The 27,778-nt window shown below is 44.3% G+C and overlaps 1 protein-coding gene across 3 annotated transcripts; it reads right to left on the reverse strand.

The window, feature by feature from the left end:
* Positions 1-26,931, reverse strand: TMEM248 (transmembrane protein 248). Of its 3 annotated transcripts, XM_052654134.1 has the most exons (8): positions 26,882-26,897; positions 11,820-11,890; positions 11,279-11,455; positions 7,972-8,257; positions 6,196-6,346; positions 5,021-5,204; positions 3,546-3,689; positions 1-2,723 (listed from the first exon to the last, which is right to left on the reverse strand). In XM_052654134.1, the coding sequence occupies exons 3-8, from the start codon at positions 11,435-11,437 to the stop codon at positions 2,703-2,705; spliced, it is 945 nt and encodes a 314-aa protein (XP_052510094.1). In that variant the 5' UTR covers positions 11,438-11,455; positions 11,820-11,890; positions 26,882-26,897; the 3' UTR covers positions 1-2,702. The 3 variants fall into 3 exon arrangements, with proteins under 3 accessions (XP_052510094.1, XP_052510099.1, XP_052510090.1); XM_052654139.1 differs by lacking the exon at positions 11,820-11,890 and having other exon boundaries at positions 26,882-26,931; XM_052654130.1 differs by lacking the exons at positions 11,820-11,890; positions 26,882-26,897 and having other exon boundaries at positions 11,279-11,476.
* Between the last annotated feature and the right edge of the window lie 847 nt (positions 26,932-27,778).

The raw sequence follows: 27,778 nt of genomic DNA on the forward strand, positions 1-27,778 counted from the left end.
TAAATTCAGACGTTTTATTCTGGAAAGCACATGTGCACAGAGTTTCAACACAGAAAATTAACCTGGGAGTGAATGCCGGACAGATCGGCTACCAACCATCATGCAGCAAGGTGAGTGACACGGACCCGCTGGCCCTCGGAACCCCACGGTGCCTGCAGGAGGGTGAAAAACCAGGAGGCTGAACCCCGATACACTGCCCAAGAGAACGCAACACAAGTGGCAGGTTCCTAATGACGAGAAAAACTTACAAATAGAATCAAAACTGATTCAAGTCATACAGTGAAAGGACAAAAGGAAAAGGGAAAGAGATCAATATGATCTGAAACAACTGTTTTAATAGTAAGTTGCTGACCTTTTGTTGGACTCCAGTCCAAGATGCCTGAGGACGGGCCAGTGCTTCTGCACGGGGTCGCCCCTGGAGGGGAGACAGGCCCTGTCTACGACCCTCTTCTCATCCTGAGGTCCCCCGCCCTCCCAGTGAGAGACAGTGGAGGACAGGACCTTGTCTGTCCGTGCCCGGATAGTAACGGGTCCTCTGGACTTGCTGGGGGTCGGTGGACCCAGCACCCCTGGCATCCCCAGCCTGCCTTTGTACACCTGACTGGGTTTCTGTAAGATCTGAGATCACCTGCAAGGGGAGAATGCTGGGTTTTAAAGTGTGTTTCTGTCCTGGCCTCGTGACAAGTCATACTGTCCAGGCATTTTTGGCACTTCCCTTCCTTGTGCCTAACAGAGTCCCTCCTCCCCTACCAGCAGATGCCAGCCAGTCCCTGTAATTAACACAAGGGTCATTAATATTAGCAACAAGCTGGACCCAACGAACCAGTGAAACTGACTTTTTTCACCTGTCTTCCTTTTATATTACTCTGCCAGTTAATAATCTATTCCTGTAACTCTACTTCCTTGGGATTTTATTAATTCAGTAGCAGCTTCATCTAAAGTCTGTTGGTCTTAATGATACTGATGTTTCGAAAGGCCAAGCAAATGGCTTTTTCTCAATCTCATCTTGTAAGTCTCAAAGTCTCTAAAGAGAAAACTAAATTAACTGGTTAGCTATGCATCAGGTAAGCAACTCATATCATTAAAAAAACGGATACACAAGTCTGATTATTGTGCTTGAAATGTACTAAAAGGAAAAAAAAAGTATTAACATATCAAGTTACTATGATGATTATTTTAATAACCTTCCGTAAAAGCCCACAAATGTTTTCCATTCAAGAATGCCTGGGATTAAAAAAAAAAAAAAAAACTTGGGATAAAATGTTCTAGGCCAATATATTTCAGACTGCAGGGCTGGTTCTAATTTAGAACTGACTACAGACCTGGAGTTAAGGGGAAGAAGTGCTGGCAGTCACACCCAAGGCTGCTAACTGCCCTTTCGCTCTATCACTGCTTGGGCGAACTCTCAGAAATCATTGACTGTAAGTCAGGAAGGCAAAAAGCTGTGAAGAAAAATGGTAATAACATAAGGGATAAAGGGCTAGAAAAGATGCACAACCGTCTTAAAATGAAAATGACTTGGAAGGAAAAAGGGATAAAAGAAGTAGATCATCAGAATGTTACAAGAAAAAAAATGCTTTTGGTTTTCCTGATAAATGGCAAATCAGAATCATTTTCCCTCAGATTTCACAGCCAACGTTTTCTTAATGTTGTATCTATAAGTTGCCATTTCCTTCCAAGTATGTTAACTGCATAAAAATGAAATACCTCCCCATAAAACACCAGGGAAAGAAAAATCCACTACCTCCTCAAAGAAAACAAGAAACCCTTTCATGAATATTAGACCGAACCATCACCCTCTCCTTTCCTGTCATTTGCACTGCAGAAAAGAGAATGGCTCGTTTTCACTCTAGAGCCATTTGTACTTCATTTTTGAAGCCCTTTGGAGTGAGGAAGCTGTTTCAACTTTCATATTGGAGGTAAGGAACAGCAGAGAAGAAAAAGGACAGTGGAGCACTCTGAGCCAGCTCAAGTCAAACACGACCAGACTCCTCACTGTCCACGTGGAAAATGAAACTTTGATCTTTACCAAGTAAGTGACTTTTAAATATTTAACTTTTTACTCAAGATAAAAGCACAAATCTCTCCTAACTAGAGTAGTATTAAAATGTGACTATTTTCTCTTCAAAGGGAAAAAGAGGGGGATTAAAAAAAAAAAAAAAAACTTAGAAAGGTATGTTTCCTTGCAAGCAAAACAGAGAAAAACGTGTTATTGTTGTTACTATAATTATTAAGCCACAGACACATAAAATCCACAAACTGGATTGGGGTGGCTTTGGAAATGCAGTATATCAAAGGTGCAGACTGTTTTGAACATTCTGTACAGATCGCGCTGAACAAGAACCAAAGGTAACCTCCCCCATGGCGGTGAAACGCCTCGGGCCCCCGGGAAAGACAGCAGGGCCTGCTCTGGCAGCGAGGTCGAGAGTCCTTGGGCGCCGCGTGGGCCATCCTGCCGAGTCCACAGGTGAGGCTGAAGGGTTCTGGCGGCACCCAGTGCGAAGCACGTGCATCACTGGACCAATTTCTGAATGGACTTTTATAAATATATACAAATCAGTTACAGGCACTTGAAATGTCTTTGGCTGGAATAACCCAACATTGCAAGATAATGTATTCACAGAGTGTCCAGGCCCAGGCTGGCTTCAGCAGGCGATGATTATGGTTCTTTCAGTCTCTCTCGGAAAACGGCAGCTGTGGGATTAGGCGTCTGCCAGAGCCACCTAGGAGAGAGCAAGACGGCCAACCAGTCACGCAGCGACGAGCAGGTAACTCAGCCCCACCAGCTCTCCTACTGGGGGCCTGGGCCCAGCCCCAAACCCAGGGAGCCACACGCACGCATCTGCCAGGCAGGGGAATGATTAAATGCTAAAAAGATTAAGCTCATCTAGGAGGTAATGAATAGAAATCAGCTGATCTCATGAAGCACTGAGCTGAGATGGGGGCAAATTTCAGCGCTCTGGGAAGTGACCAGCACACTGACCTCAGTGGAACGGAGGCAGCCCTCAGGGTTAGCTGTTCTCCAGCGGGGAACATTTTTTTAAATACAGAATTTTTGAAGTAGTTTTTTTTAAAAATATTTTATTTGGCTGGACCAGGGCTCAATGGCAGCATGTGGGATCCAGTTCCCTGATCAGGGATCGAACCCAGAACCCTGTACCGGGAGTGCAGTCTAGCCACTGGGCTACCAGGGAAGTCCCTGATTTGTAATTTGTTGATGATCTAATTTTCATTTCGCTTGTTTTGTTTTTTGGCCACACGGTGTAGCATGTGGCATCTTAGTTTGCTGACCAGGACACTGGAAGGACAGAGTCCAGCAGCAGTTGGGACTTCTAGGGAAGTCCCTCCACTGGGGATGTGAGAACAGTTTTTTCCCACCAAAGACTTGGGTGTATGGTTGAAAATGCAGCACTACATTATAGGCTGAGGGGCAATGGCTGCTGACAGGAACTAAGACTCACCCACAGTAAGTGGAAATAGGACTAACTAGGACTTTACCCAGGGACCTCTAGAGCAGTCCTGGGCCAGACCCACCCACCGCTCACCTTCTCGGGACAGAATTCAGGATTGCTCTGACGCAGTTTGCTGGGTCTGCCTTTGATAACCGCGTAGCAAAACATCGTTATCACCATCACAAAGAGGAAGTAACTGGTGTGCATGAGGTGCAGGTTTATTAACGAGCGGTCATCCTAAACAAAGAGAACCAACCAGAGACATCCACACTGAGTCACTGAGATTTTAAGGCTGGCTTCCTGAAATCAGGGGGCACAACCTCTAGGCTTGCCTCAGCGTTCCTTCACACATGGGAACAGAAGGTTCTCCTATCTTCTCAACGAGGAAAGCCGGAGCTTGTGGTGTTCCAGATACCACCCACACCATCCCTTCCTAAAGCGGTACTCTGCTCAAACTCCCCCCGGAGCCTTTAACCCCTGCCCTTCCTTCCCTTATTTTCTTGTTCTCACAGCCCTCAAGCTGCACAGCTGACCCCCCAAGTCTGTGTTCCTAACCCCTTGCTACTCCTCCCCAGGGAGGCTGCAGCCTTTCCCCACATCGATGAGCCCCTGGCTGCAAACACCAGCCGTGACTCGCCTTTGAGTGCCACAGGCAACCGGCCACCAGGCCCGGCCGGGTGTTGAGATCCCAGCCAGGCCTCCACTCCTGTTCCTTCTCACAGCTCCAGGCCTCCTCAGGCTCCATCCCATTTCATGTACCAGGGGGGCAGACCAGTCTTCCTGACACACTGCTTTGCAAATTTCTACAACCCCAACGCAGGCAGTGCTGGCCTCCTCCTCTGAGATCTCAAGGCCTCCGGGAGGCCCAGAGGGCCTTCAGGAACCTGGCCCCTGCCCGCCGCACAGTCTCAGCTCCACCGCTCACTCCTGCAGGCCCTGGGGTTCCAACGCCCACAACTTGGTGAAAGTGAGACATAAGGAAAGAGAGGGGCCAGGCAAGAAGAAAAGAAATCCACCTGGCATGGACTGACAGAGAGAAGAACATTTACAAAAATTCAGTGCAGTCTTTTAAAAGCGGGCCCCAGTCTGAGGAGCAAACAAAACCGGCAAATCTCCCACTAGCTCAGAGGACACGGCCTCCCGCCGTCTTCTCTTTGTAACGTCAAAGCCCATCCAGGCATCAGTCTCCAGCCAGTCCTCTCCTGTTTACATCTGCCTGAGTCCCACACCGCGTACTGCTCCTACTGCCACTAACCACAGACGCTTCAGCAAAGGGCGTGTGCAGGAGGAAGACGGACCAGCCTCTCCGGCAGCCCCTCTGAGTCAGGCACACAGCCGCAATCAATACATAACTGCTGCTGGACAAAGTGGACAATGAACAACAGAAGCAATTTCCTTAACCAAAGGGGTGGTGTGTTTCGGCAAGTCTCCAGCCTCCCCCAGCCTGGCCTCCCTACCCGGCTGGACATCGAGAATGGCAGGAGCTAAGCTAACCCAAGAAAGGAGGTAAGCAGGGTCTGCTCTAAGTTTCAGGACACACACAGACGCACAGGATTCTTCTCACTTACATCTGGAACAATAACTGTAAGCTTGGGGTTTAAAGCATGGTAGACTTTTCCAATGGCCCCCTTGTAACACCAGAAAGGGTTGTAGTCTTGAGCGTATTTTGTGTTGGCATCCCTGGCCGTGGTGAAGATCTTATACCAGAGCGTGGCGTTGCTGTAGGTGTCAGGAACGCAGTGCGGCGGCTGTCTGCAGGAGAAGGAGGCGAGACACAGCGCTGAGCAGGGCCTCTTGTGGGGAAGGAGAAATCGGAGACAGCTGTATTCTCTTGAGATAAGGCCTATTATGTTTTTAGTTCAGTGATTTTTTTTTTTAATTAATAAACACAACAGAATAAGAACTAGGCACCGACACTTGAGAGTTTGGGTGTTAGATTTTTGCTTTCGGAAATCAATCCTAGGTCCTCTCACCAGAAAGAAGTCACTCCTTGTAAGCCCATTTTCTCAAATAAGCTAAACTTTCAGTCACCACTGGAAGTTCTCCATATAAACTTCTCTATCAGCTGTTACAACCAACAGCAAATAATGCTGAATTTGGCCTACAAACCTCCGAACATCTAAAACAGATTAATCCCTTGAAAAGGACTCAGCGTAAGATCCTTAAATAGGCTCCACCTTGTGTATTTCATGTATTTATAGATCATTACCTCCTTTACAGAGAAAGCAGAGGCAAGAACAGGCTTAAAGGCAAAGCAGTTAACACTGACAGGTGCTCAAAAAAAAAAAAAAAGAAGCAGAAGGTTCAGCAACAGTAACTATTTCATGGAAAATAAGGTTCAATTTATACTATCAATTTAAAACATAAGTCTTCCTGGATAATGGAGATGAACAAAATACTGCTCAGAAGCCGTCATTATGGGTCATTATGGTCACAGGATCAGCTCATATGCATCTTTCCTGTGGCTTCTTCTACCAACAGGAAAGGAAGTCTAAAACCTGCAAACACAACCCGATGCTTTTACAACCTTACTGAAACACTAACCCTCTGATATTTATATGCAGAAGTTTTACCTCAGAAAAGCAAATTAAACTGAAATAATCCTATAGACAAGTCCCAGCAATGACAATTCTACAAGGTAATGTGACGCCAGCTGTCCTGAGAATTTGCTGCTAATGCATCCTAGTCAAGTTCACGGTAAACAGCTTCTCACATACACACATGGGGGTCAGGGCGCACTTACACGGTGACGGGGAACACGCCGGGGTGAGCTGTGAGGGTCATGCAGGCTGTGAACACCACCTGCTCACAATGCCCGTGAAGGGCACAGTCGTCCGAGCTCCAGGATGTGGGCAGGGTGAAGGTAATGTTTATCTCCTCCTGGGCTTCCCTGCCTGGAAAGAGAAATCAGTGTTTTGGTAAATAAGGCAAGAAATCATACATTTATGATTCTCTGGGATTTGACTGAATCCTGAAATCAAACCCACCCAAGAATCCCATCAACCCAGGGAGGTGGGACCCCTGCCTTTGCGGGGTTTCGGGAACAACAGTGGTTGTTCCGAGCCAGACTCTGAGGCCTGCTCACTGGGCAGACCCACGGTGTGGCAAACACAGCCAGGCCGCTTTTGGCCGCCGCCTGGAGAGGCCACGCCAGGGCCCGGCCATGCCTGGGTGGGAAAGCTGGGGCTGCGTGAGTCCACACCGTTGGCACAGTGTATGTATCGCTTCACCCAGTGGACCACTATCCCATGAACAAGACCGAAGAAGTGTTACTGTAACCCTTTCACATATAAGCACACTGAGGATCAGCAGGTTAGACCTAAGAAAGGTCATGGGACAGGTGAGAGATAAAGTGCAAATGAACACCAAGGTATTAAACATCACAGCAAAAGAAAAAGGTCCACCCGCTCCGTGGAAAACCCAGCCGTTGCCCTTACGGCCTTACACGGGAACACCTCTCACCAGGAGCAGCCAGCAGGGGGCTGCCAGGCACTCCCCAGTTCCTTTAAGGACTTTAAAAGGTTCTTGGTAACCAAAGATGATTCTTCTGAGGCTCAAGTCTCTGGCACAAAGCCCCTCCTGATTATTCCAGCTCCCACTACTTCTTCAACCTTCTCCTGATTCACCTACAGTCTGTCATGGGTTTAGTACTAGTCCAAGGGCAGCGCTCAATGTTCTACAGGTGTTTCATATTATTTAACAAGCATTTATACAGCATTTCCTGTCTGCCAGGAACTACTCTTAAGTGCCTGATGAATATTAACTTACGTTATGCTTGTCTCTTTCATATCCCAAAATTGCAAAGGGAAGAGACCAGATCTGGGACTTTTTCTAATTCCTAGCATTTAGCCCAGTGCATTAAAAAAAAAAAAAAACAACTTAAGACTAACAGCAATATCTGTAGTATGTACTGAAAACGCCAACATGATGAACCAGAATTTAAACAATCTGTGCTTAACAGACTCACAGATACAGAGAACAGACCTGGGCTTGCCTCTGCTAATCCCCAACTCCCAATCCTTCCCTCCCCTCCGGCAGACTATTAGACAGAACTGATAGACACCGAGGCCCTACTGCACAGTACAAGGAGCTACGTTCACTATTCTGTGGCAAACCGTAATGGAAAAGAATATGATGAAGTGTGTATCTACACCTGAGTTACCCTGCTGTACAGCAGACACTAACACGACACTGTAAATCAACTGTACTTCAATTAAATTTAAAAAATACAAATTACAAAATGTATTCAAAAATGTTAAGACCATAAATAGGCCTCATAGTTTCTTCCCAGTCTCCCACTTGCAAGCTTTCATTGAGCACCTACTGCATACCAAGCACTCGAGCAAGTGGAGATGTAGTAGAAATGCTTCCTCCCTGACTTTGTTGGTTCAAACTCAACAAAAGGGAGGACACACACCAAGACTCAGCAAGTCTGAGGAGGGAAACCGGACACTCAATACTCTGTGTGGTAACAGCTGTGGCCAGAGAAAGCCTGGGGAGCTGGCCGCCATTCACGTACCCGACAGGCCGATCTGATGCCCGAGGATGGTGGAGTACAGATGGGTGACGTTGCGCGAGTACCCGCCGAAGGGTTTGAGTGGGTCCAGGGTGAGGGTGATGGCCACAGAGATGTTCAGTGGGCCCGCATCCTCCAGGGGCTGTGGGGACTGCGTGGACGTCCTGGCCTGGCCGCTGGTCACTGTGCTTTCCGGAGCTGCGGTGTCGTTTGTGAGATGCTTTAACGTTTCATTCTCTGAGACACACAAGTCCAAGTCATTAAACCGCAGGAGAAAAGTATTCCAGTCCTTTGGTAAAACGAAAGAGAAGCAAGGGTGAGACGTCTGAGTGCCACCGGCGCCATGGCACAGTCACAGCCCGCGGTGTGGCGTCCGAGCCAGTGCTGCAGAGCGACGGTGCGAGCGCAGCCTGCAGCTTCCTGCGCGGGCGTGACTGTGAAAACCCCAAACACTCTCACATTCAAAATCTAAAGTATGAACTCCTCATTGGCATGACCTAGTAAATCAGCTGAGTTGAAACAACTCAGGAAAATATGTGAAGAGGAAAAAGGATACTATACTTACAGAAAACCATCTAGCCTCAGAATCAAATTTGAAAAGACGGCTTGAACAGAAGTAGTAAAACATTCAAAGTATTAATCTAAACTCATTTAGCAGTTACAATGAGCTATTTTTATCATTTTATTTCTAACTGGAGGATAACTGCTTTGCCACGCTGTGCTGGTTTCTGCCATACAAGAGTGTGAATGAGTCATAAGTATACACGTCCCCTCCTTCCTAAACCTCCCTCTCACACCCCCCACCCCTCTGGGTACCATTAGCTATTTTTTAAAAATAAAGGCTGCCTTAAAATATTTTCTTATAAGGTCACTTTTCTACACTGAGCTCTCTCTCTTGAGAACATGAAACCACAGTAAATACCCACCCTGGTGTTAATACTTTCTCCCCCCAGTCATGGACCCTGGGTGCCACTTTACGACAGAAACAATTTCAAAAGGGAGGAGAAAAGATGTTCTCAAGCTTCTCTTTATATCTGTACTGATGGTTTAAACTATAAACAGTTTTAAAACAGATACCAACATAGTAAATTATCCACCAGGGTGTTTTTTCATTTGGGCAGAAACTCAAAGATGAACTCAGGCTAGAATGGCAACAACAAATCAACCTAGGCTGCTCCACACTCCTTTCTCCCAAGTAACATTATCTACAAAGAGCTGCCAAATGTCAAGACAAACCAAATGACACATCCAGGAACTCTAACATTAATTAAAGATGCCATCCAAGTAATTCCCGAGTGGCCAAGTCTGCCGCTACAGCCCCAGTGTATCAGAAGTGGGCATTAGTAAGAGGGCAACCAGCAATTTCAAATTACACTCTCCCTAACACCTGAAAACTCAACATTCAAGAACATTAGAGCTGAGAATGAACATTCTAGTCTCACCCCTTCATATTCCAGACATGAGCAAACTGAGACCCAGAGCAAAGTGGGGACTCTCCAACTCCAGCTGAGGTGAGAGCAGGCAGAATCAGAATTAAGTTTTCTGATTCAGTCACAAACTTTCCCTATATACCCAGGCCCCTCATTTGAAAATAAAATCCCGAAATGAAATCATAAAGTTCTGCAGCGCCCTGCAGCTCTGCTTTCCTGCAGAGCTCGAGTCCATTTTGAACAGTTGGCCAAGGCCAAGGTCAGGCTCCATTCTGCTTATCAAGGGCTCATTATCCAGGCTACATCTTAAACCTCTGGCCCTGGCTGAGCATTCAACATGGACTTGAGCTTGGAGGGAGAGCAATGCCAGGATGCTGCAGAACTTTGGTTGTGGCTAGAATGTCCATTTTCAGCCCTAAAGACTCAGGCAGGGTCAGAAAAGGGAGAATTAAGCCAGCCAGTACGTCTCCTGGTAAGAAACTCTTTGGTAGGGTTTAGTGGGAGAAGTAGCTCAAGCTTGTTGCTCTGTGTCAGAGAAGGTGGTTCCTCTTGCCAAGATCATCTATAATCCAGAACGGCGCAGGGCACGGGAGCGAGTGCCATCCCCACCACTGAGCGGAGTTCTGCTCCATCACGAGGCGCACACACTGTGACAGCAACGCAATGCCGCCCCCGCCCCCATCCCCTCCAAGGAACACACCCAAGAAGACAAAGTGCAGGGGGCACTCACAGAAGCTACTAAGATGGAAACTAAGTTGTCCCAAAGGAAACTTATCCACCAGGAAATTCACCGTATCAGTGGTTCAGCATAATGTACACTTACTAACAGGTATACAGTCATTCACCCCTATCCAACGAGATTGCGGACACTACTGTTTTCTGATATGTAAGAACACGCTTTCTGGGGTGGGCAGGGGAGCTCTGTGCTGCATGGCTTGTGGGATTTTTGTTCTCCGACCAGAGACTGAACCCAGGCCCTTGGCAGTCAAATCACTGAGTCAACCGCTGGACCCCTAGAGAATTTCCAAAAACATACAAAATCTGTATTATGACTGTTCAAAAACTACTACATACCTAGATTAGCAATTAAAGAGCAATGCCCAAATAATTCATTTAAACTGACCAAAAAACAAATCTATAAGGCAAGTTTGTAGATAACTAGAGTTTTCCTTGATAAGAGAAATGTATTTGGAAATAAAATCCTGCTTTCTAATATTTTACAATTCTTTCTTCCCAATTAAAAGGCTTTCAGTACAGTATGAAACTCCATGACAATATATGGTTTTACAATAAATGCTTATGGTTTTTTTTAATTGCAATTAGCTAATTTAATGTGAATAGCAAAAAGTTAGTTCTCGAACTTCTTGACACAGACATTTTACAAATGCACTTTCTAAAATTCATGCTTCAGCAGGATATAGGATGCTTGGGGCTGGTGCACTGGGATGACCCAGGGGATGGTACGGGGAAGGAGGTGGGAGGGCAGTTCAGAATGGGGAACACGTGTACACCCGTGGCGGATTCATGTTGATGTAGGGCAAAACCAATACAATATTGTAAAGTAATTAGCCTCCAATTAAAATAAATAAATTTAAATTTTAAAAAATAAAAGATAAAAAAATAAAATACATGCTTCATTGCTGAAACAGTCTCAGTAAAGCTGGTAGCATTATTTAAATCAATAACTATCTGACTAGGTTATTTCCTACCAAAGTGAGTCACTGCAAGATGGAAGATCAAAAATTCTCAATAAATATGACTCCTTCTCACTGGGATAAATAAGTCACAAACCAAAGAAAGGCAAGTGGAGAGCCAAAAGGTGTTTCCCCACCCTACAAAGGCCCAGCCCACCCGAGAGGAGGACTGAGGGTTTACTGTACCTCTGCCATTTCCGGTGACTTGATCTCCTTGATTTTGAAGAAATAGCCCAAGGTCAGGAAAGCTATCGCCATGGCGCTGACACTGATCATGAACACCACCAGGGGGGGCCGGCTGCTGATGTACAGCTTCAGGTTCTCCAGTGGGCTGATGCTGAACATTATTCTGATCAGCTTCACCTGGAAGGAATTCATCAGCATCACTGACAGACTTGCCGAAAGAAAACAAACAACTCCGTTGTTTCTTTAATGGGGTTGGCGGGTGAGGAGGTCACACGTTATTGAACTTGAGAACTGTTTGATCATAAATCCATTCAAAAAGACTGGGTGGGGGGAAACAAACACTAAATATTAACTGTCATTACTTCCAAATGGTAGGATTTTAAAAGACAGACATTCTTTCGGTTGGAATTTTCTTAATTATTCTTTAAGGAACGTTTGCTACCTCCACGTTACTTAAGAAATCAGGTAAGTCAGTCAGCGACACGACACAAATACATGCCAACATGTACAAAAATAAGCTGAGGGTGCTCTCATTTCCTACCACTGAAGAGCGGAATTCTATTTATTCACGTTCCATCCTGTTCACCACCACACTCCTGCCCGTTCCAGCACCTGGTGGAGACAAATCCTGAATTTTATCACTCCCCTGCTTAAAGCTGAGCCTTCCTGTCAAGGCCCACAGGGTGTCATGATCCAGAAGCCCCGCCAGCCTTGGTAACTCCATCTCCACCAACATTCCCTCCCCCATTCACTGGGCGCTGGCCACACGCATCTTTCTCAGGAGCAGCTCTCAATCTCTACAGGGGAGTCACCTGAACCTGCAGATCAGTCTTTAATGGTATTTGTCTTCCAGTCCCCGAACCTGGGGTGCCTCTCCACTGATTTATGTTCTCCTTATTTCAGTATTTTGCAGTTCTCAAAGCACATGTTTGCACTCCTTTTGCTAAACTTATTCCTATTTTATCCTTGGAATTTTTGAACATATCCTACCTGAAGGCTTTTACCTCTGCCTCGAGTCCTTCCCCCTTAAATTTCCACATACTTGCTCTTCTTCAAAAGCAGGTCTCTGCTCAGTAGTCAGCTCCTCAGAGAGCCCCTCTGTGACTACCTCCACCCCCGATCTCCCAGAACCCCACCTCAATTCCTTTCACACTGTTCAGTTAAATTTCAACTTGTTTACAGTCTTATCATCCCTCTTTCATGACTCCATGAGAGCAGAGATGCTGCCCATCTTGTTCACTGCTACAGCCCCGGCTCCTGGCCCCGAGAACTGCAGAGGCACGTAATAAGTTCTTGTATGTATGATCAGGCGACAATACTAAAAACGGTTTTTTAAATATGTGCCAGCTTTTAAAGTTGAGAGAGAAAAAGACGCATCAACAGCACCTAAGAACGAAGAGCAACCACTTGCAACGAGCCAGGCTGCGTACCTGTCTGTTTTCACAAGGCTTTGACTCAACCTTCTGATTTGAGACATAATCTGTTGACCCAGTCCACTGGTTTTACCTGCTGTACACGATGCAACTGTATCATAGTTGAGTTATCTCGGGTTCTTCCCACTGTGTCACTCACAAAGGACACCTCAGCAGGCACAAGAGTGGTTCTAACACAAAGACGTCACCAGTAGGCCCATCTGCAACCTGACTGTCAGACTCTCCAAGGAAGTTGTCCCAGTTTATACTCCTCTCCCCAGCCCCCTACCTGCAAGGAAAGCACTTGCTCCATTTCCCAACATTCATGCCAACATTTGATATTTTATGTGAAACTGTATATCTCACCATTATTTTAAATTACATCTCCCTGAAAAGAGTGTCTTTTTACTTCTTTATCAGCCATATAGATTCTTCCTAGGTGAACTGCCTGAATCTTTGGCCATTCACCAGTAGGATGTTTGCCTATGTCTTATTAACATTCAAAAGTTTTTTGTTTTCGGATATTTTAGACACTGGACCTTTTTTCCAATTTTTTCTAAACATTATATATAACTACTCCAAGTCTGGGTTTTTCTTAAATATGGTTTATGGTATTTTTGGCCCTATGACAGGTTCTTAATTTTTTAATGGCTTTATTAAGATAAAATTCACACACCATGTAATCCACTCAATTAAAGTATACAATTCAATTCATAGATTGGGAAACCATCACCATAATCAATTTTCAAACATTTTCATCGTTTTCTAAAGAAACCTCATATCCTCTAGCAGTAAATGTCTATTTGGGTCCACTTTCTTTTTCAACAGTTTGGTTTTTTTTTTAATTTTCTCTTAATCATCTTGTTGGATTGATTCAAAGATCATTTATACAGCTACCATTGACAGTGTCTTCTAAAAATTACGTTTTCCATTGTTGTTAGTTTATACAGCAGCAATAGACTTTTGTATATTGATCTCAATTTCAGACACTTTGCTACAATCTTTCAAATTTGAATTAGACTGTAGCTTCTCTTGACAGTAACTCCACAAGCAGTAAGAGTTTCTTTCCAACCCTTGTTTCATCTTTTTTTTTCTCTTACTACTTTGACTAGAACCTTCAGTGAAATGAACAGAAGCAGCAATAATAGGAATCCTTGCCTCATTCCTGACTTTAAAGGAAATGCTTCTAATGCTTCACTAATAAATATGGTATATGTTAAAGATTTCTCACAGAAATTCCCCATCAGGTTAAGGAAGTACCCTCTATTTCAAGTTTGCAAAGAGAATTTCATTATAACTGTTACATTTTAATGAATGCTTTATCTGCAACCTCTGAACAATCAATTTTTCTCCTTTAATCTGTTAACATGAACTATGCTCATTTTTTTTCACAACAATTTATTTGCATTTCTTGAATAATATAATCATGATCTTTTAAAACTATATTGCTGACTTATGTATGCTAAATTTTTCTCTGAATTTCCACATCTATTCACAAGTGAGATTAAAAAAAAATGATAAGCCAAAATCATTCTCTCCTTAGCTATATATACTCCCTGACTAGTATGGTTAGGTCATTCTAATATCATAGGATTAACTGACTGTGTTCACTCATTTATTTTCTATAACAACATATATAAGATATTTGCTTCTTTCTCTGGGAAGCTTGATAGAGTGAAAACCAGTTGGACATCACTTAGTCATGTCCAACTCTTTGCAACCCCATGGATTATACAGCCCTATTCTTTAGGCCAGAATACTGGAGTGAGGAGCCTTTCCCTTCCCCAGGGGATCTTCCCAACCCACGGATCAAACCCAGGTCTCCCGTCTTGCAGGCGGATTCTTTGAGCCCCAAGGGAAGCCCCAAAGTTTGATAGACCTTGACCAAAAAAACATCTGGACTCAAGTTTTTTTTAGTTTTGTATTTTGACGGGCTGTCTTAACTACTTACTCATGCTTTAAAAATAAGCTGGACTTCCCTGGTAGTCCAGTGGTTGGAATCTGCCTGCCAATGAAGAGGACACAGGTCCGATCCCTGGTCTGGGAAGATTCCACATGCCTTGGGACAACTAAACCCACGCGCCACAGCTATTTGAGCCCCTGTGCTACAACTACTGAAGCCCTCACACCCTAGAGCCCCCGTTCTGAACAAGAAGCCCTCGCACTGAAACGAGAGTAGCCTCTGCTCACTGCAATTAGAGAAAGCCCGCTTGTAGCAAGAGACCCAGCACAGCCAAAAATAAATAAATAATTTTTAAAAAATCTATGTCTTCTATTTCTAGTAATTTTGATAAGACATGTTATTCTAGCAAATTGCCCATGTTATATTGGTTTTTAACATTTCTGGCACAGTATTATCTTGTGATTTGTCCAATTTTTAATTGTGAAAGTCAAAGCATTAGTTGCTCAGTCATGTCTGATTCTTTATGACCCCATGGACTGTAGCCCGCCAGGCTCCTCTGTCCATGGGATTCTCCAGGCAAGAATACTGGAGTGGGTAGCCATTCCATTCTCCAGGGGACCTTTCTGATCCGAGTCTCCTGCAATGCAGGCAGATCCTGTTCTACCTGAGCCACCAGGGAAACCAGTATTATCTGGTGATTTGTTCAATTTTTACTTGTAGTCCTGTTCTTTTTCATTACAAATGTTGTGACGTGTTTGTCTTCTTCTCTCTCCTTTTAATCAGCCTTACCAGAGCTGTATTGTATTTGTGTTTTCAAAAAAAGCAGTATTTGGGTTTACAGATTACATCTAGATAATTTCTTTTCTTTTTTAGTACTTTCTCCATTTAAAAAAAAATTATTTTTCTGCACTGGCCTTCTTTGGGTTAGCTCAGCTTGGTTTTTCTAACCTCTGCAGCTGGAATCTTATCTCAGATTTTTGTATTCTTTTTTAGTGGAAGCATTTCAAAATGTAAACTTTCCTCAACCTTCTCATTTACCTGTATGACTTTCTCTCACCACTATCATCAATCTATTTCATCACCAAATCTTGTGGATTTCCCTCCCAAAATGTTATCTCAGATCTACCTGCTCTGCCCCATCTTCTTAAGATGATGGAGACTGACACTGCATCCGTCCTCCACATGTCCCACAGCCCCAAGACCTCTGTATCTCAGCGCCCACTGACTACCCCTGTACTTAATACATTCTACAACATGTCGAAAACTGAACTAACCTGCACTCCTGCCCAATCTGACCCTTCCTCTTGCAGTCCCATCTCAACCTAGACCTTCGGAGAACATCCTAGACTACTGCTGCCCCATACCCAAGCAACTACTAAGCGCTACAGACTATATTTCTTGGCTTCCCTGGCGGCCCAGTGGTTAAGAATCCACCTTGCAATGCAGGGGACACGAGTTTGATCCTTGGTCCGGGAAGATCCCACATGCTGTGGGGCAACTAAGCCTGTGCGCCACAACTGCTACAGCCCATGACCCTGGAGCCTGTGCTCCACAACGAGAGAAGCCACTGCAGTGAGAAGGAGCCCGCGACGAGAGGGCGGCCGCTGCACTGCACGGCCAGAGAGCGCCAGCAGGAGACAGCGGAGACCCAGCACAGCCCAAAGTAAATACATACGGAAAAAAAGATTCTATTTCTTCAACATCTCTTACTTCTGACTCTTCTTTCCCACACCCCTCTGATACTCTCCTTAGTTCAGGCCCTTATCATCTTCACTTGCTATTGCTAAGAGTCTCAACTGGATCTTCCTGCAATGGGTTAAATAATTCACCTTCCTGTCAGTGACTTTTTTCAAATGCAAATCTAATCTTGCCACTGCTTTATTATCTCAGAGCTCCAAATGACCTAGGAATAAAGTCCAAGTTCCTTATAATCATAAACTACGTCTTGTCTGCTTCTTAATGGTTTGACTGCTGCTGCTGCTAAGTTGCTTCGGTCGTGTCTGACTCTGTGCAACCCCACAGACGGCAGCCCACCAGGCTCCCCCGTCCCTGGGATTCTCCAGGCAGGAACACTGGATGGGGTTGCCATTTCCTTCTCCAATGCATGAAAGTGAAAAGTGAAAGTGAAGTCGCTCAGTCATGTCCGACTCTTAGCGACCCCATGGACTGCAGCCTACCAGGCTCCTCCGTCCATGGGATTTGCCAGGCAAGAGTACTGGAGTGAGGTGCCATTGCCTACAATTCCTAGAACACATTAGACAATACTACAGTTGCAGGCCTTTGAGTCCAGAGGTCCTCCTGACCATCATACGCCATTTCTCACTACTTCAACTTCCCTCTTTCAAGTCCCGGATGAAGGGTTACCTCATCCTATGAAACATTTCCCACCCCTAGCAGTCCCTCAGGGAGAAGTGACTTTCACCTTTATGTCCCCACTATACGCCAAAACTTTCTCACACAGAATGAAATACCTTACTGCAGCTGCCTGCGTACATGTCTACCCCAACCAAGCTGTAAGCCTCTCGCTGGTAGACACAACATCTTATTGTCTCTACTTTATCAATAGCTAAACACCAAGTAGGTAATTTTAAAATATAAGTTTATTAAATGAATCAAATGAATCCAGACTTACACTGAAAAATAAATTAGTAATTTCAGTAAGACTGCAGAATACAAGGCTGATATACAAAAGCCAGTTGCTCTTCTATGTTCCAACAAGGAACAAGCTGAGTTTGAAATTAAAAACCACAGTATCATTTATATTAGCACTCCCCTTGCTACATACTTAAGTATAAATCTAACAAATATGTACAAGGTCTATATGAGGAAAACTTCAAAACTCTCATGAACAAAATCAAAGAACTAAATAAATGGTGAGATGTTTCATGTTAATCAATACAACGATTCAGTATGTCACGATGTCAGTTCCTCCCAACTCGACCTACAGATTCAACACAATCCCAATCAAAATCCCAGCAAACTATTTTGTGGGTATCAACAAACTTCCTCTCAGTTTATATGGAGAGGTAAAAAACCAAAACAGTTAATACTGAAGGAGAAGAACAAAGTGGGAGGGCTGACTCTACTTGACTTCAAGACTTTCTATTAAGCTACGTAATCAAGACGGTGTGGTAATGGCAAAAGAACAACTGGATCAATGAAACAGAACGGAGAACTCAGAAATAGACCAACATAAACACAGTCAGCTGATCTTCGACAAAGGACCAAAGTCAATACAATGACTCAGACAAGTCTTTCAACAAATACTGCGGGAACTACTGGACATACGCACGCCAAAAAAGATGAATCTAGGCACAGACTTTACACTCTCAACAAAAGCGAACTCAAAATGGATCACAGACCCGACAGTAAATGCGAAACTACAAAACTTCTAGGAGGTACACTGGGGAAAACCCTGAGTTTGGTGATGACTTTTTAGATAAGGATATCAAAAGCACCATTCATGAAAAAAGGAAGTGGTAAGCTAGACTTCATTAAAATGAAGGATTTCTGCTCTACAAAAGACACTGTCAAGAGAATGAGAAGACAAGCACAGATTGGGATAAAATATTTGCAGAAGACATCTGATAAAGGACTGTTCTCCAAAACGTGCAAAGAACTATTAAAACTCAACAAGAAAATAAACAACACAATTTAAAAATTAGCCAAAGTGCTTAACCGACATTTCAACAAAGATTTTTCAGATGGCAAAGAAGCATATGAAAAGATGCTCTCACATATCATCAGGAAATGCAAATTAAAACAAGGTACCAGGACACATTTATTAGTAAGGCCAAAACTCAGAACACTGATAATACCAAATACTGTCAAGGATGCTGAGCAATAGAACTCTCTATTCATTAAACAGGCTTCAAACAACAAATGCTGGCAAGGATGTAGAGAAAAGGGAACTCTAGTAAACTGTTGGTGGGAATGTAAATTGATGCAGTCGTTATGGAAAACAGTACAGAGTTCCTCAAAAAACTAACAATAGAACTACCAATATGATCCACCAATTCCACTCCTGGGTATATATCCGAAGAAAACAAAACTAATTATTAAAAAAGATACACACACCCCAATGTTCATAGCAGCACTGTTTACAATAGCCAGGACATGGAAGCAACCTATGTTCTGAGTGTCCATCAACAGATGAACGAATAAAAGAAAATATTCCATATACATATAATGGATTATTACTCAGCTATGAAAAAGAATGAATCTTGACACTCGCAACAACACAGATGGACCTGGAGGGTCTTATATTTAGTGAAATAAGTCAGAGAAAGACAAATACTGTATTTTATCACTTATAGGTACAATCTAAAAAATGAAACAAACAAATGAATATAACAAAACTGAAACAGACTCACAGATACACCAGACTAGTGGTTACCAGTGGGAAGAGAGAAAGGGAGAGGAGCAAAACAGCAGTAGAGGGTTAAGAGGCACAAATCACCATCTATGAATAAGCTACAAAGGTGTAATGGACAGTGTATAGGGTACAGCCAATATTTTATAAGACTTCTAAAGAGAGTGTAATCTATGAAAGTATTAAATCACTATGTTGTACACCTGAAACTAATATTGTAAATCACCTATACTTCAATTAAAAAATAAAATATTAGGTTTCAGAAACAAAAATGTCAACAGTAAATCAGAGCTCCATTTATTAAGAAAACAATGAAATCTGAATTGCATATAAAATAATTAGGAACTATGCACCACCTGGAACTACAATAATGAAATATTTAGAAAAACAAAAAAAATTTGAATTCCCTTCTAGATAAAGCTATCATTAAAACCATATCACTCTAGAATATAAATAAACACACATATACATATAAACATGTATATATATCTCAACATAAATAACCACAAATTAGCAAGCAATGTCAACATACACCAATTTAATTAGAACAAGTTCCAGAGGAAGCCTATTGGATTCACTTAAAAAGTAAAAGCATTTTTGTGGGTTTTTAGTGAAATTATTAAAAGCCCAAATACTTCATAAAGTTAAAATTCCTTTCCACCATTTACAAGTGTTTTCAAAGATGAATTAACAAGAGCTAAACAAATTTATTTCCCCTGCAAAGAATTACAAGTAAATCTCCGTCATCCTCTCAACAGTAAATGTCTCAGTTTTAATTAAAAATCAGGTAAGCTCTATGGAGAGAAGAAAGCACACCAGCTGACCTCCCTCCTACACTCGTGCATCCCAACCCCAAGTGCATCCCAACCCCAATCGGAGACGTTCACCAGGATAAAGATAAGATGTGACCTGGGCTCTGGACCCGCCTCTCTGCAAAGCCTAGGGAGGTAAAGCACTCAGAACAAGTCAAGAGCCAACTTCCCAAGTGTGAGCGCACACAGCTAAAGTCCATCGATTCGGTACCTGGAGCTCTGAGACGAGCTCAATGACAACATTAAACATCAGGCTGCAGCTTTTAAGTAAGCAAGAGGCAATGCTGAGATTATCCTAGGGTCAACTCCAGCAAGCCACAAGTTAGGAGGTCCTCAAAAGGGGGAGAGAAGAGACTGCTACAAGCTTTCTGGAGACCAGCCTGGCCATGCATGCCAACAGCACTAAAGCTCAGCACACACTTACTTCTGTGATTCTGCCTCTAACAAGTTAACCTGAGAAAACCCTCCCTGCTGAAAACAAAGACTTAACTACTATGACAGTCTTCTCAGGAGTATATAAAATTTTAAGAACTGGAAAACCAGATATCTAACAATAGTAGAGAAATGGTTAAAGTATAACACAGCCCCAGTAGGAAAACTATGTAGCCATTAACACAGATCTAAAACACATAAAATGCGGTTATTTCAGGTTTTTAAAGTATGAGAGCTACACAAGCACCAATAGGGGAAAAAAACACATAACACACCCTCAAATGTAAACAAGGGTGGTTACTTTTAGGTGGTGAGATTATATGTCTTTCTTTAACGTTTCCATCACGAGAATGTATTTCTTTTATAATAATTTCTAACTAAAATTTATAAATGACTGTCAATTGACCCTGCTGGTCTCCTGGTCCAAATAAAATTTCATTAAACCTTAATTCCATTAATTTTCTTCATTAATAAAGGCAATAAACAAGAAAGAAAATTTGTTAAACCCACCTAGAGAGAAAACAAAAAAAAAACAACACAAAACAGAAAACACGACAGTTGTTTAATATGTCCTTGTGCTAAAGAAAGGCAAAGCTCAACTTGTGGCGATCTGTGTTTGGATTTATGAGAAACCAAAACTAAAATCAGAACATTGACTAGACTCCTCCAGACAACCCGGTGCTGCGCGCTCCTAGGGCAGGTGGTGCAGAGAGCTTCCCCAGACAAGCGTGGGCTCCTCCATTAGGGCAGAGGCTGGGAGAGCCTGGGGTTGGGATGGGGTGACCTTGAGCTAAACGGGTGCCCAGGATGGTGAAAGGTCCTACAAGGCATAGGAGAAGAGTGTCAAGAAGGAGGAAGTATCAGCCAAATATTGCTGAGAAGTGACCCAGCATTAGCAGTAACAAAAGAAAGGGTCTCTGAGCTTCCTGGTGTTTTAGAAAGTACTCAGGTAAACTTGAGCTTGCATAAACACAATCCTCCACCTGGGGAGATCACTGGGGATCCCTGAAATCTCACTCTGGTTGGGGGGAATCAGACCATAAAGAAATGATAACAGGGGGACCCCACTGGTTCAATGAGAGGGAGGAAGGGCCGTGCGGGTCACGAGAAGTGAGGAAACCAACACATCCACAGGCAGAGAGCGAGCCAGTGAAAGAGGAAGGCCTCCCGAGGGAACAGTGAAGGCAGAAACAGATAAGTTAGCAATTATGATATTTTATTGGAAAGGAAGTAAATTAACACTCATCATGCTGATACGCAAGTCCTCTGTGCATCTCTCTGCCCCTCTCCACAGCCCACATACTTTAAAGTACACCACGTGGCGACTTGTTCCAGTTTAAAACTAGAATCTCTGCACAGGATGGGGATTCCACACTCTCAGATGATATTTCCTAAACAGTTCCTGACTTATTTTAAGTTACACGAAACCACTACTTGTGACCTAGATCAAAAAGTTCGCTTCACATGAACAACAAAACCACCATTTTATTAAACTGAATTTTTGACCTTAGGCTAAATGAGAAATTCCTTAAAACTCTCTTATAAAGTCACACCCTTTTCAAAGTTCTGAGGAGACTAGGAGTCAGGGAAGTGATGGAAGAGCCCACAGGGGGACTGTGTGGGGAGGGTGAGGGAGGCAAGCTGGTTCTAACGCCCACTGAAGGAACATGCTGGCCTTATGCTAAGAGAAAAGGCCAGGCAGTCACCTTGATGTGGGAGAGGCTCATTCTGAGTGTAAAAATTAAAGTAGCCTTTTCAAATATCCTGTGATGTTTAAGATAGTCAAAGGGCTTTAAGGCTGGTTGCTACAAACCCTAAGGCTAATAAAGAACATTAATGGATGCAATGCTGGATTATCCAAGACTCAGCAGAGATGAGGACACCGGCTCCTCTCACAGAAACTCTGGGCAATCTCAACACCCAGCTCTCCAGCACTGAGAAACCACCTCCCTCCCCCACAAAAAAAAGTGAATACAGATGGAAAAGACCCTCAGAGAAGCAAATGCAGGGCAACAAAGTCTAAGAAAAACGTCAAGGTCTCCACAAAGGTCTCGACACTGAAGCCGAGGTCTGGGTCTCGGTCCTTGTTACCTCCCGGTGGCAATGGACACCAAGGGCGACCCCACCTTCCAGCTGCCAGGACCTCCCTCTCCTGGCTGCTCTTCCTTCTCACTCTTCTTCAAAACTTGGGGTTCCCCCCTGGGCTCCGCTGGCCCTCTGCTCAAGGTGGACACACTCATTCACAGCTTCCTGTCCATTTCACCTACTTCTTCACTCCAGATGGAAACATCCATCTACTGGAACATTCCACATAGAGGACCCACAGGCACCTCGAACCACCCATCCAGGTCAAAGCCTATCCAAAGCCTCCACATCAGCTCCTCCTCGTAAAGAAAGCCAGCTCTCTACCCAGGGACCCCTGCCAGCCATTCTGGACTCTTTCCGACACCCCAGCAGTTACCAGTTGCCAGCCCCGCTGCTCCCACGGCTGCAGCGTCTCTCAGCAGTGGCTTTTCTCCAGCCCCACTGCCTCCTTCAGCCCAGCTGAACTCCAAACGCATCCTGTGCCTGTGGGCTCTCATTTCTGTGACGCCGTCTCTGCACACCTCCTCCCTCGGGCAGGACCTGGTGCTGGGAAGGTGCTCAACAGTAACATCTAACATTACCACCCACTTTGATGAGTGAAGCACGATGTTCTAAGAGTTTTGCACACATTTTATCCTCATGACATCTGTACTTTACAGATGAGGAAATTCAGGCATAAGGAAGTTGGCTAAGCTGCGCGAAGTCCTAAATGAACCTGGATTCAAGTCCAGTTAGACTCCAGGGCCTGGACATTACCAAGTGCTCCACTGCCTCCCAGGAGATGTTACGGGTTTGAATACAGAGTCCACCCCATCAAATGAGATACACACTGAGTAGCAGTCATACAGCTTTGCAATTAAGACATCAACGGTGATACAAGCAGAAACCTCTCTCTTTAGGGGTTAAGGGTCATTTTTAATAGCCACCATTTAAAATGTGCTGGGGCTAGGCTCCGTGACAAGTGCTTTACATACATATTTCCCAATCCTCACAACACTGCTAAGTAAATATGCCTATCCTCATTTTACCCAAGAGGAAACGGAAATCAAAAGGGGTTAATTTATACAACGTTATATTACAAAAAAGTCACAGGAAGTACTCAATTAAGATTCTGACTTAATTCACCTGACCTCAAAACCTGTGCCACCAATCACAATACCAGGGTTGATAAGTAGGTTTCAAGTCAAATGCCTGATAGGAAAAAAAAAATGCACATACCACTGATAGTATATTTTAGCTGACTTCAATATAAGCACAATTAAGATTGATTTTTTCTGAAGTTTAAAACAGTTACCTTATTTCCCATCTCTTTAGCAAGGCAACTCCCACTTCAGCACTTTCACCAGGGTATAAAGCAAAGATGAGTGGAATCCCCTGCCAATAGTTTCTTGTTTCTTAATTGAATACAACTTACAATGCAGAAGAGACTCTCAAAAACTTGTTTCACCCAACAAGTTTAAATGATCAAAAGGGAAATAACAGAAAGCATAAAGTTTCAGTTGCTAAATGTGCATTTTAGGCAATAACAGTACTCAAATAAAGACAAAAGGAAAACAATGTGGGCTGATATAATTTCATGACTTATTTTCCAAAATTCAGACTTTCGTTGTATTTCTACTTACTTGTAACTACTTAATGCATTGCTCCGTTTTCAAAATCAAGACATAAAATCATGGGAATTTCCAACATGATCCCTCTTTTTAACAAATAAATTCATCTTTTCAGTCCCAAAATTGAAAATAACTCATCTCTTTGTTCTTAGTTTTTTTAACTGCTGACCTACTTAAAAACCAAACTGAGAGTATCTTTGGATTGAGATGTAATGATTTGGGGTTTAATTAACAGATACTTAAGAAAACAAATCATGAGTGATGACAAGATTAAATGAACACAACATGGAATCATAACATCTGAACACAGTGTAAAGACTGGGATATGTTCTGAAAACAGCATTTTAAAACAAATAGCACAAAATGGCAAATGACAGTACTCTGCAAACGATCACCATCAGACATTGCTCTACAGTCCCCAGGTTTATAATTATACACAGAAAGAGTGGCATACCTCTGGTATGGAAAAGATAATTTAAGGATTTCTACATTTACCAAACAAATCCTAAATGGAAATTTAATATGCTAAAAACTCTTATCATCTTTCCTTCATTACCTTTTTTTCATTTTAATTGGAATGTCTCAGTGAAAAAAATTTTTTTAACTTTTCTTAAAAAATTCTAAAGCCCTCTCACAAGTCAGTATCACTCTGTAGCAGGTTAACAGTGACAAAAACATCCCATAGCTCTGCCATCCCTGTTAGGACCACTCTTTTTCAGACACTTGACTGTAACCAGGAGGAGACAGAGCAGTGGGGAGAGAGGGAAGAAGAGTTAAAAAGGAGGAGTAAAAAGTTAAGCTAGTCCCTATATGTTTAAAGAAAAGCTACGGCTGAAGCCAGTGAGGTCCTAAGACTAATCATAACATTCCAGGGTGTCCTGTTTGAACAGCCTCAACAGTTCTTCAACAACTGGGTAATAGAAACAAACAGCATCTCTGTGAAGTGAACTAAGTGTCCTTAAAAACACTCAGGTGATGGCTAAAAGTCCGCCATTTATCACTCGGCTGCAGCCAGAGTGGCAGAGATGTTACTAGATCTGTGTTCTGGCAAACTAAACACAGGCACATAAACCACTAGAGGACAGCAAATTTAATTTCCTGATTGTTAATACCAGACAGGAATTACAATCAGCATCTTTTCTCATTGTCTTTAAAATGAGTTAAGCACTGCTTCGTGTCATTGGCTGTTTAACAAAACAAGACACATACATCAAATGCAAACAATTCTCTGTATCCCAGAAAACCACCAGAAGTCAGACTCGGTAGCCTGTGTTTTTCTGAAGCAGAAAAGCATTCAACCCTTAACCAGCTGTCGCTGCGAATACTTCCAGACACCTACTGCCTAGCCACCTAGACCGGGTGCCCTTCCACCAAAGGCCCAAGCTTTTTCATTTCCCAGCAAACCTAGAATGACCCAAACCCTCCCCATCCTTCAAGGTCCACCTAAAAAGTCACTTCCTTCAAGGTTATGTGGCAGCCAGGATGGGAAGGGAGCTAGAGGGAGAATGCATACATGTATATGTATGCCTGAGTCCCTTCACTGTTCCTCTCAAACTATCGCAACATAGTTTGTTAATCAGCTGTACCACAACAAAAATAATTAAAAAGTTCAAAAAAAAAAAGTCACTTCCTTTAGGAAAGTTTCCTGATTCTAATCAGAAGGAAATCTCTAAGAGCTGGTATCTCTATATGGCAATTAAGTCCTGCCCCGTTTTATCCCCCATCCCCTTCTCTAATTAAGTCCCTTGCCAGCAAAAACTATATTTGCACATAGGTCTGTCTCGCTTCCCTGCAGCAGCTGCAGCTCCCGCTCCAACAGAGCAGGTGCGCTCCATCAGCATTTGTGATCCTAGAACCCAGACGCCCTCCGCAGCCCTGATTCCAGTCCATCTCAATTAGGCCACAGAAATTCTTCCCCAACCTTTACTACGAAGTCAACACACTGCCTCCTTACTCCCAGAGTAAACAGGCTTGGAGTCATAAAGTGTATCTCAGCTGTATTAACAGGTCTATTTCCTTTGAGACTTCTTAGACGCAGTAAGGAGCAGGAAGGTGCTTTTATCATTCAAGCCTTAACGGAGAACTATCTACACATGGGATACAAAAAGCTCAGACTGCAAGCTCACCAAAAAGAGTGCTACAGGGACAAACCAACAGTCATCCCCAACCCTGGGGTCGTGCCTCCCGCTACCTCCCGGGAGGGCTCATCTCTGAGGCGGGAAAGTAGCAACTCAGCAACCACAAGCTTTCCTGCTTTCAGGCAGACCGCAAAGCAGCTCATCATTCAACGCTCAGCCAAGGCTGTCATCGGCTGAGAACTAAACTACAGACACCGGATTCTTCAACAAAGGCCCCCTCACCAGCTGTCCACCGATTATGGTATTTACACGGTTGAAAGCAGCACAACAGGCCTAGTCTTATTCCAGAGGGTGCCTATCAAGGGAACTAAAATTACCGGCCTCTAGATTACCTTGAAGCCACTCAATCTAGTTTATTAACATATGAGTGAGGATGATAATCCACCCCCGCTCTGGATAGTTACCAAGCTTGACACACACAAAAATGCCACTAGTTCACGTCAAGTGTCTGCACATACGCAAGTCTCTCCCTCCCATCTTGAAATGTGTATCCTTCGCAAACGGAATAACGCAAACGCGACCCAAAGTCAATAAAGGCAAACTACCAACACGTTCCCCGTGCCAAATCCAAATTATCCAGGCCTCGGCTCCAGACGTGGGAAGTCCTGCCATCTCGAGGGCCTCCTGGGAACGCTGGCTCCGGGGACGCGAGTGGACAAACCCCGGTGGCGGGCGACCCAGGCCGAGGCCACCATCCTAGGCCGGACCAGGACCAACCCCCATCGGCAGCTGGAGCGGGGGCTGCAGCCCGAGACGTGAGGGCGAAACCCAGCCGGTCCACCCCCTCCCGGCCCTCGTCAGCCCCGGCCGAGCCCTGACCCCCGCCCGCCCCGGCTCACCCCGCCCCGGTGGGCAGCGGCGCGCCCCGGGCCCGGCCGGGCCAGCTGCTCGCCGGACGCCCGCGGCCGCTCGGAGCTCACTAGCGGCGGCGCGCGGCCGGCCCGGGGCCGCTCGGCACCATTCTCCCCGCCGCGCCGGGGGCAGCGTCCGGCTCCGCGGGGCCAACGCGAGGACCAGAGGCCAGTCGGGCTCCCGCCGCCGCGACACGGTCTCGTCACCAGGTCCGGCTTCCGTGGTTTCCGGGTAGGAAAAAACGCCACGGCCAACGCCGCCTTGACCTCCGACACCTGGCGTCCGACGGCGGCGCGGCGGGGACAAGACTCCTCAGTCGCTGGAGGCGGAGGCCACGCTTCCGGGCTGGGTCACGTGGGGGGCTCGCACAGGAGTACGTGGGCTGCGTGCGTGCCAGCGTGGAGTGCGGGACGTTCTTTTGCGTGTTCTGTGTAAGAGTGGTGTGTAGTGAGAGTGATTGCGCGGAGTATGCATGAGTGGTGCGTGTTTGTTTGTGGTGCATGCATGTTTGTGGATCTCTGTGTGTCCGTGCGCTTTTTGTACGAGGCTGCAGGCGGTGCATGTATATGATGTTTAGTGTTTGATGGGTGTGTGTGTAAAGTGTGTGCATGCGTGCAAATGGTGTGCGGGTGTGCGTGTGTCTGTGTGTCTCTCTGCTCCAGGATTAATCTCTGCTGATAAAAGTATCCCTTGCTGCAATCAAAATTATGAAATGAATTTGTAAAATAAATTGGCATCGTCCAGTAAACTTGAAGGTATACATTATCTCCGGAGAATGTTACCTTGGAGAAACACTTGCACGTCTGCACAAACTGACCTAGTAAGGTTTATAGCACCACTATTTTTTTGTTCGTTATTTGTGTTGGTTGTTGTTGGGCTATAAT

This window comes from Budorcas taxicolor, chromosome 2 (assembly GCF_023091745.1).
Source record: "Budorcas taxicolor isolate Tak-1 chromosome 2, Takin1.1, whole genome shotgun sequence".
Taxonomy (NCBI): Eukaryota; Metazoa; Chordata; class Mammalia; order Artiodactyla; family Bovidae; genus Budorcas; species Budorcas taxicolor.

What these genes read in the sequence shown, in the direction of transcription:
- TMEM248 (XM_052654130.1), bottom strand. Translation starts at nt 11,476, where the DNA reads ATGCTGATGAATTCCTTCCAGGTGAAGCTGATCAGAATAATGTTCAGC. An exon ending in GGCGTGTTCCCCGTCACCGT is followed by an intron (nt 5,205 to 6,195) that starts GTAAGTGCGCCC and finishes CTTCTCCTGCAG; the next exon opens with ACAGCCGCCGCACTGCGTTC. An exon ending in CTGAATTCTGTCCCGAGAAG is followed by an intron (nt 2,724 to 3,545) that starts GTGAGCGGTGGG and finishes GCTCTCTCCTAG; the next exon opens with GTGGCTCTGGCAGACGCCTA.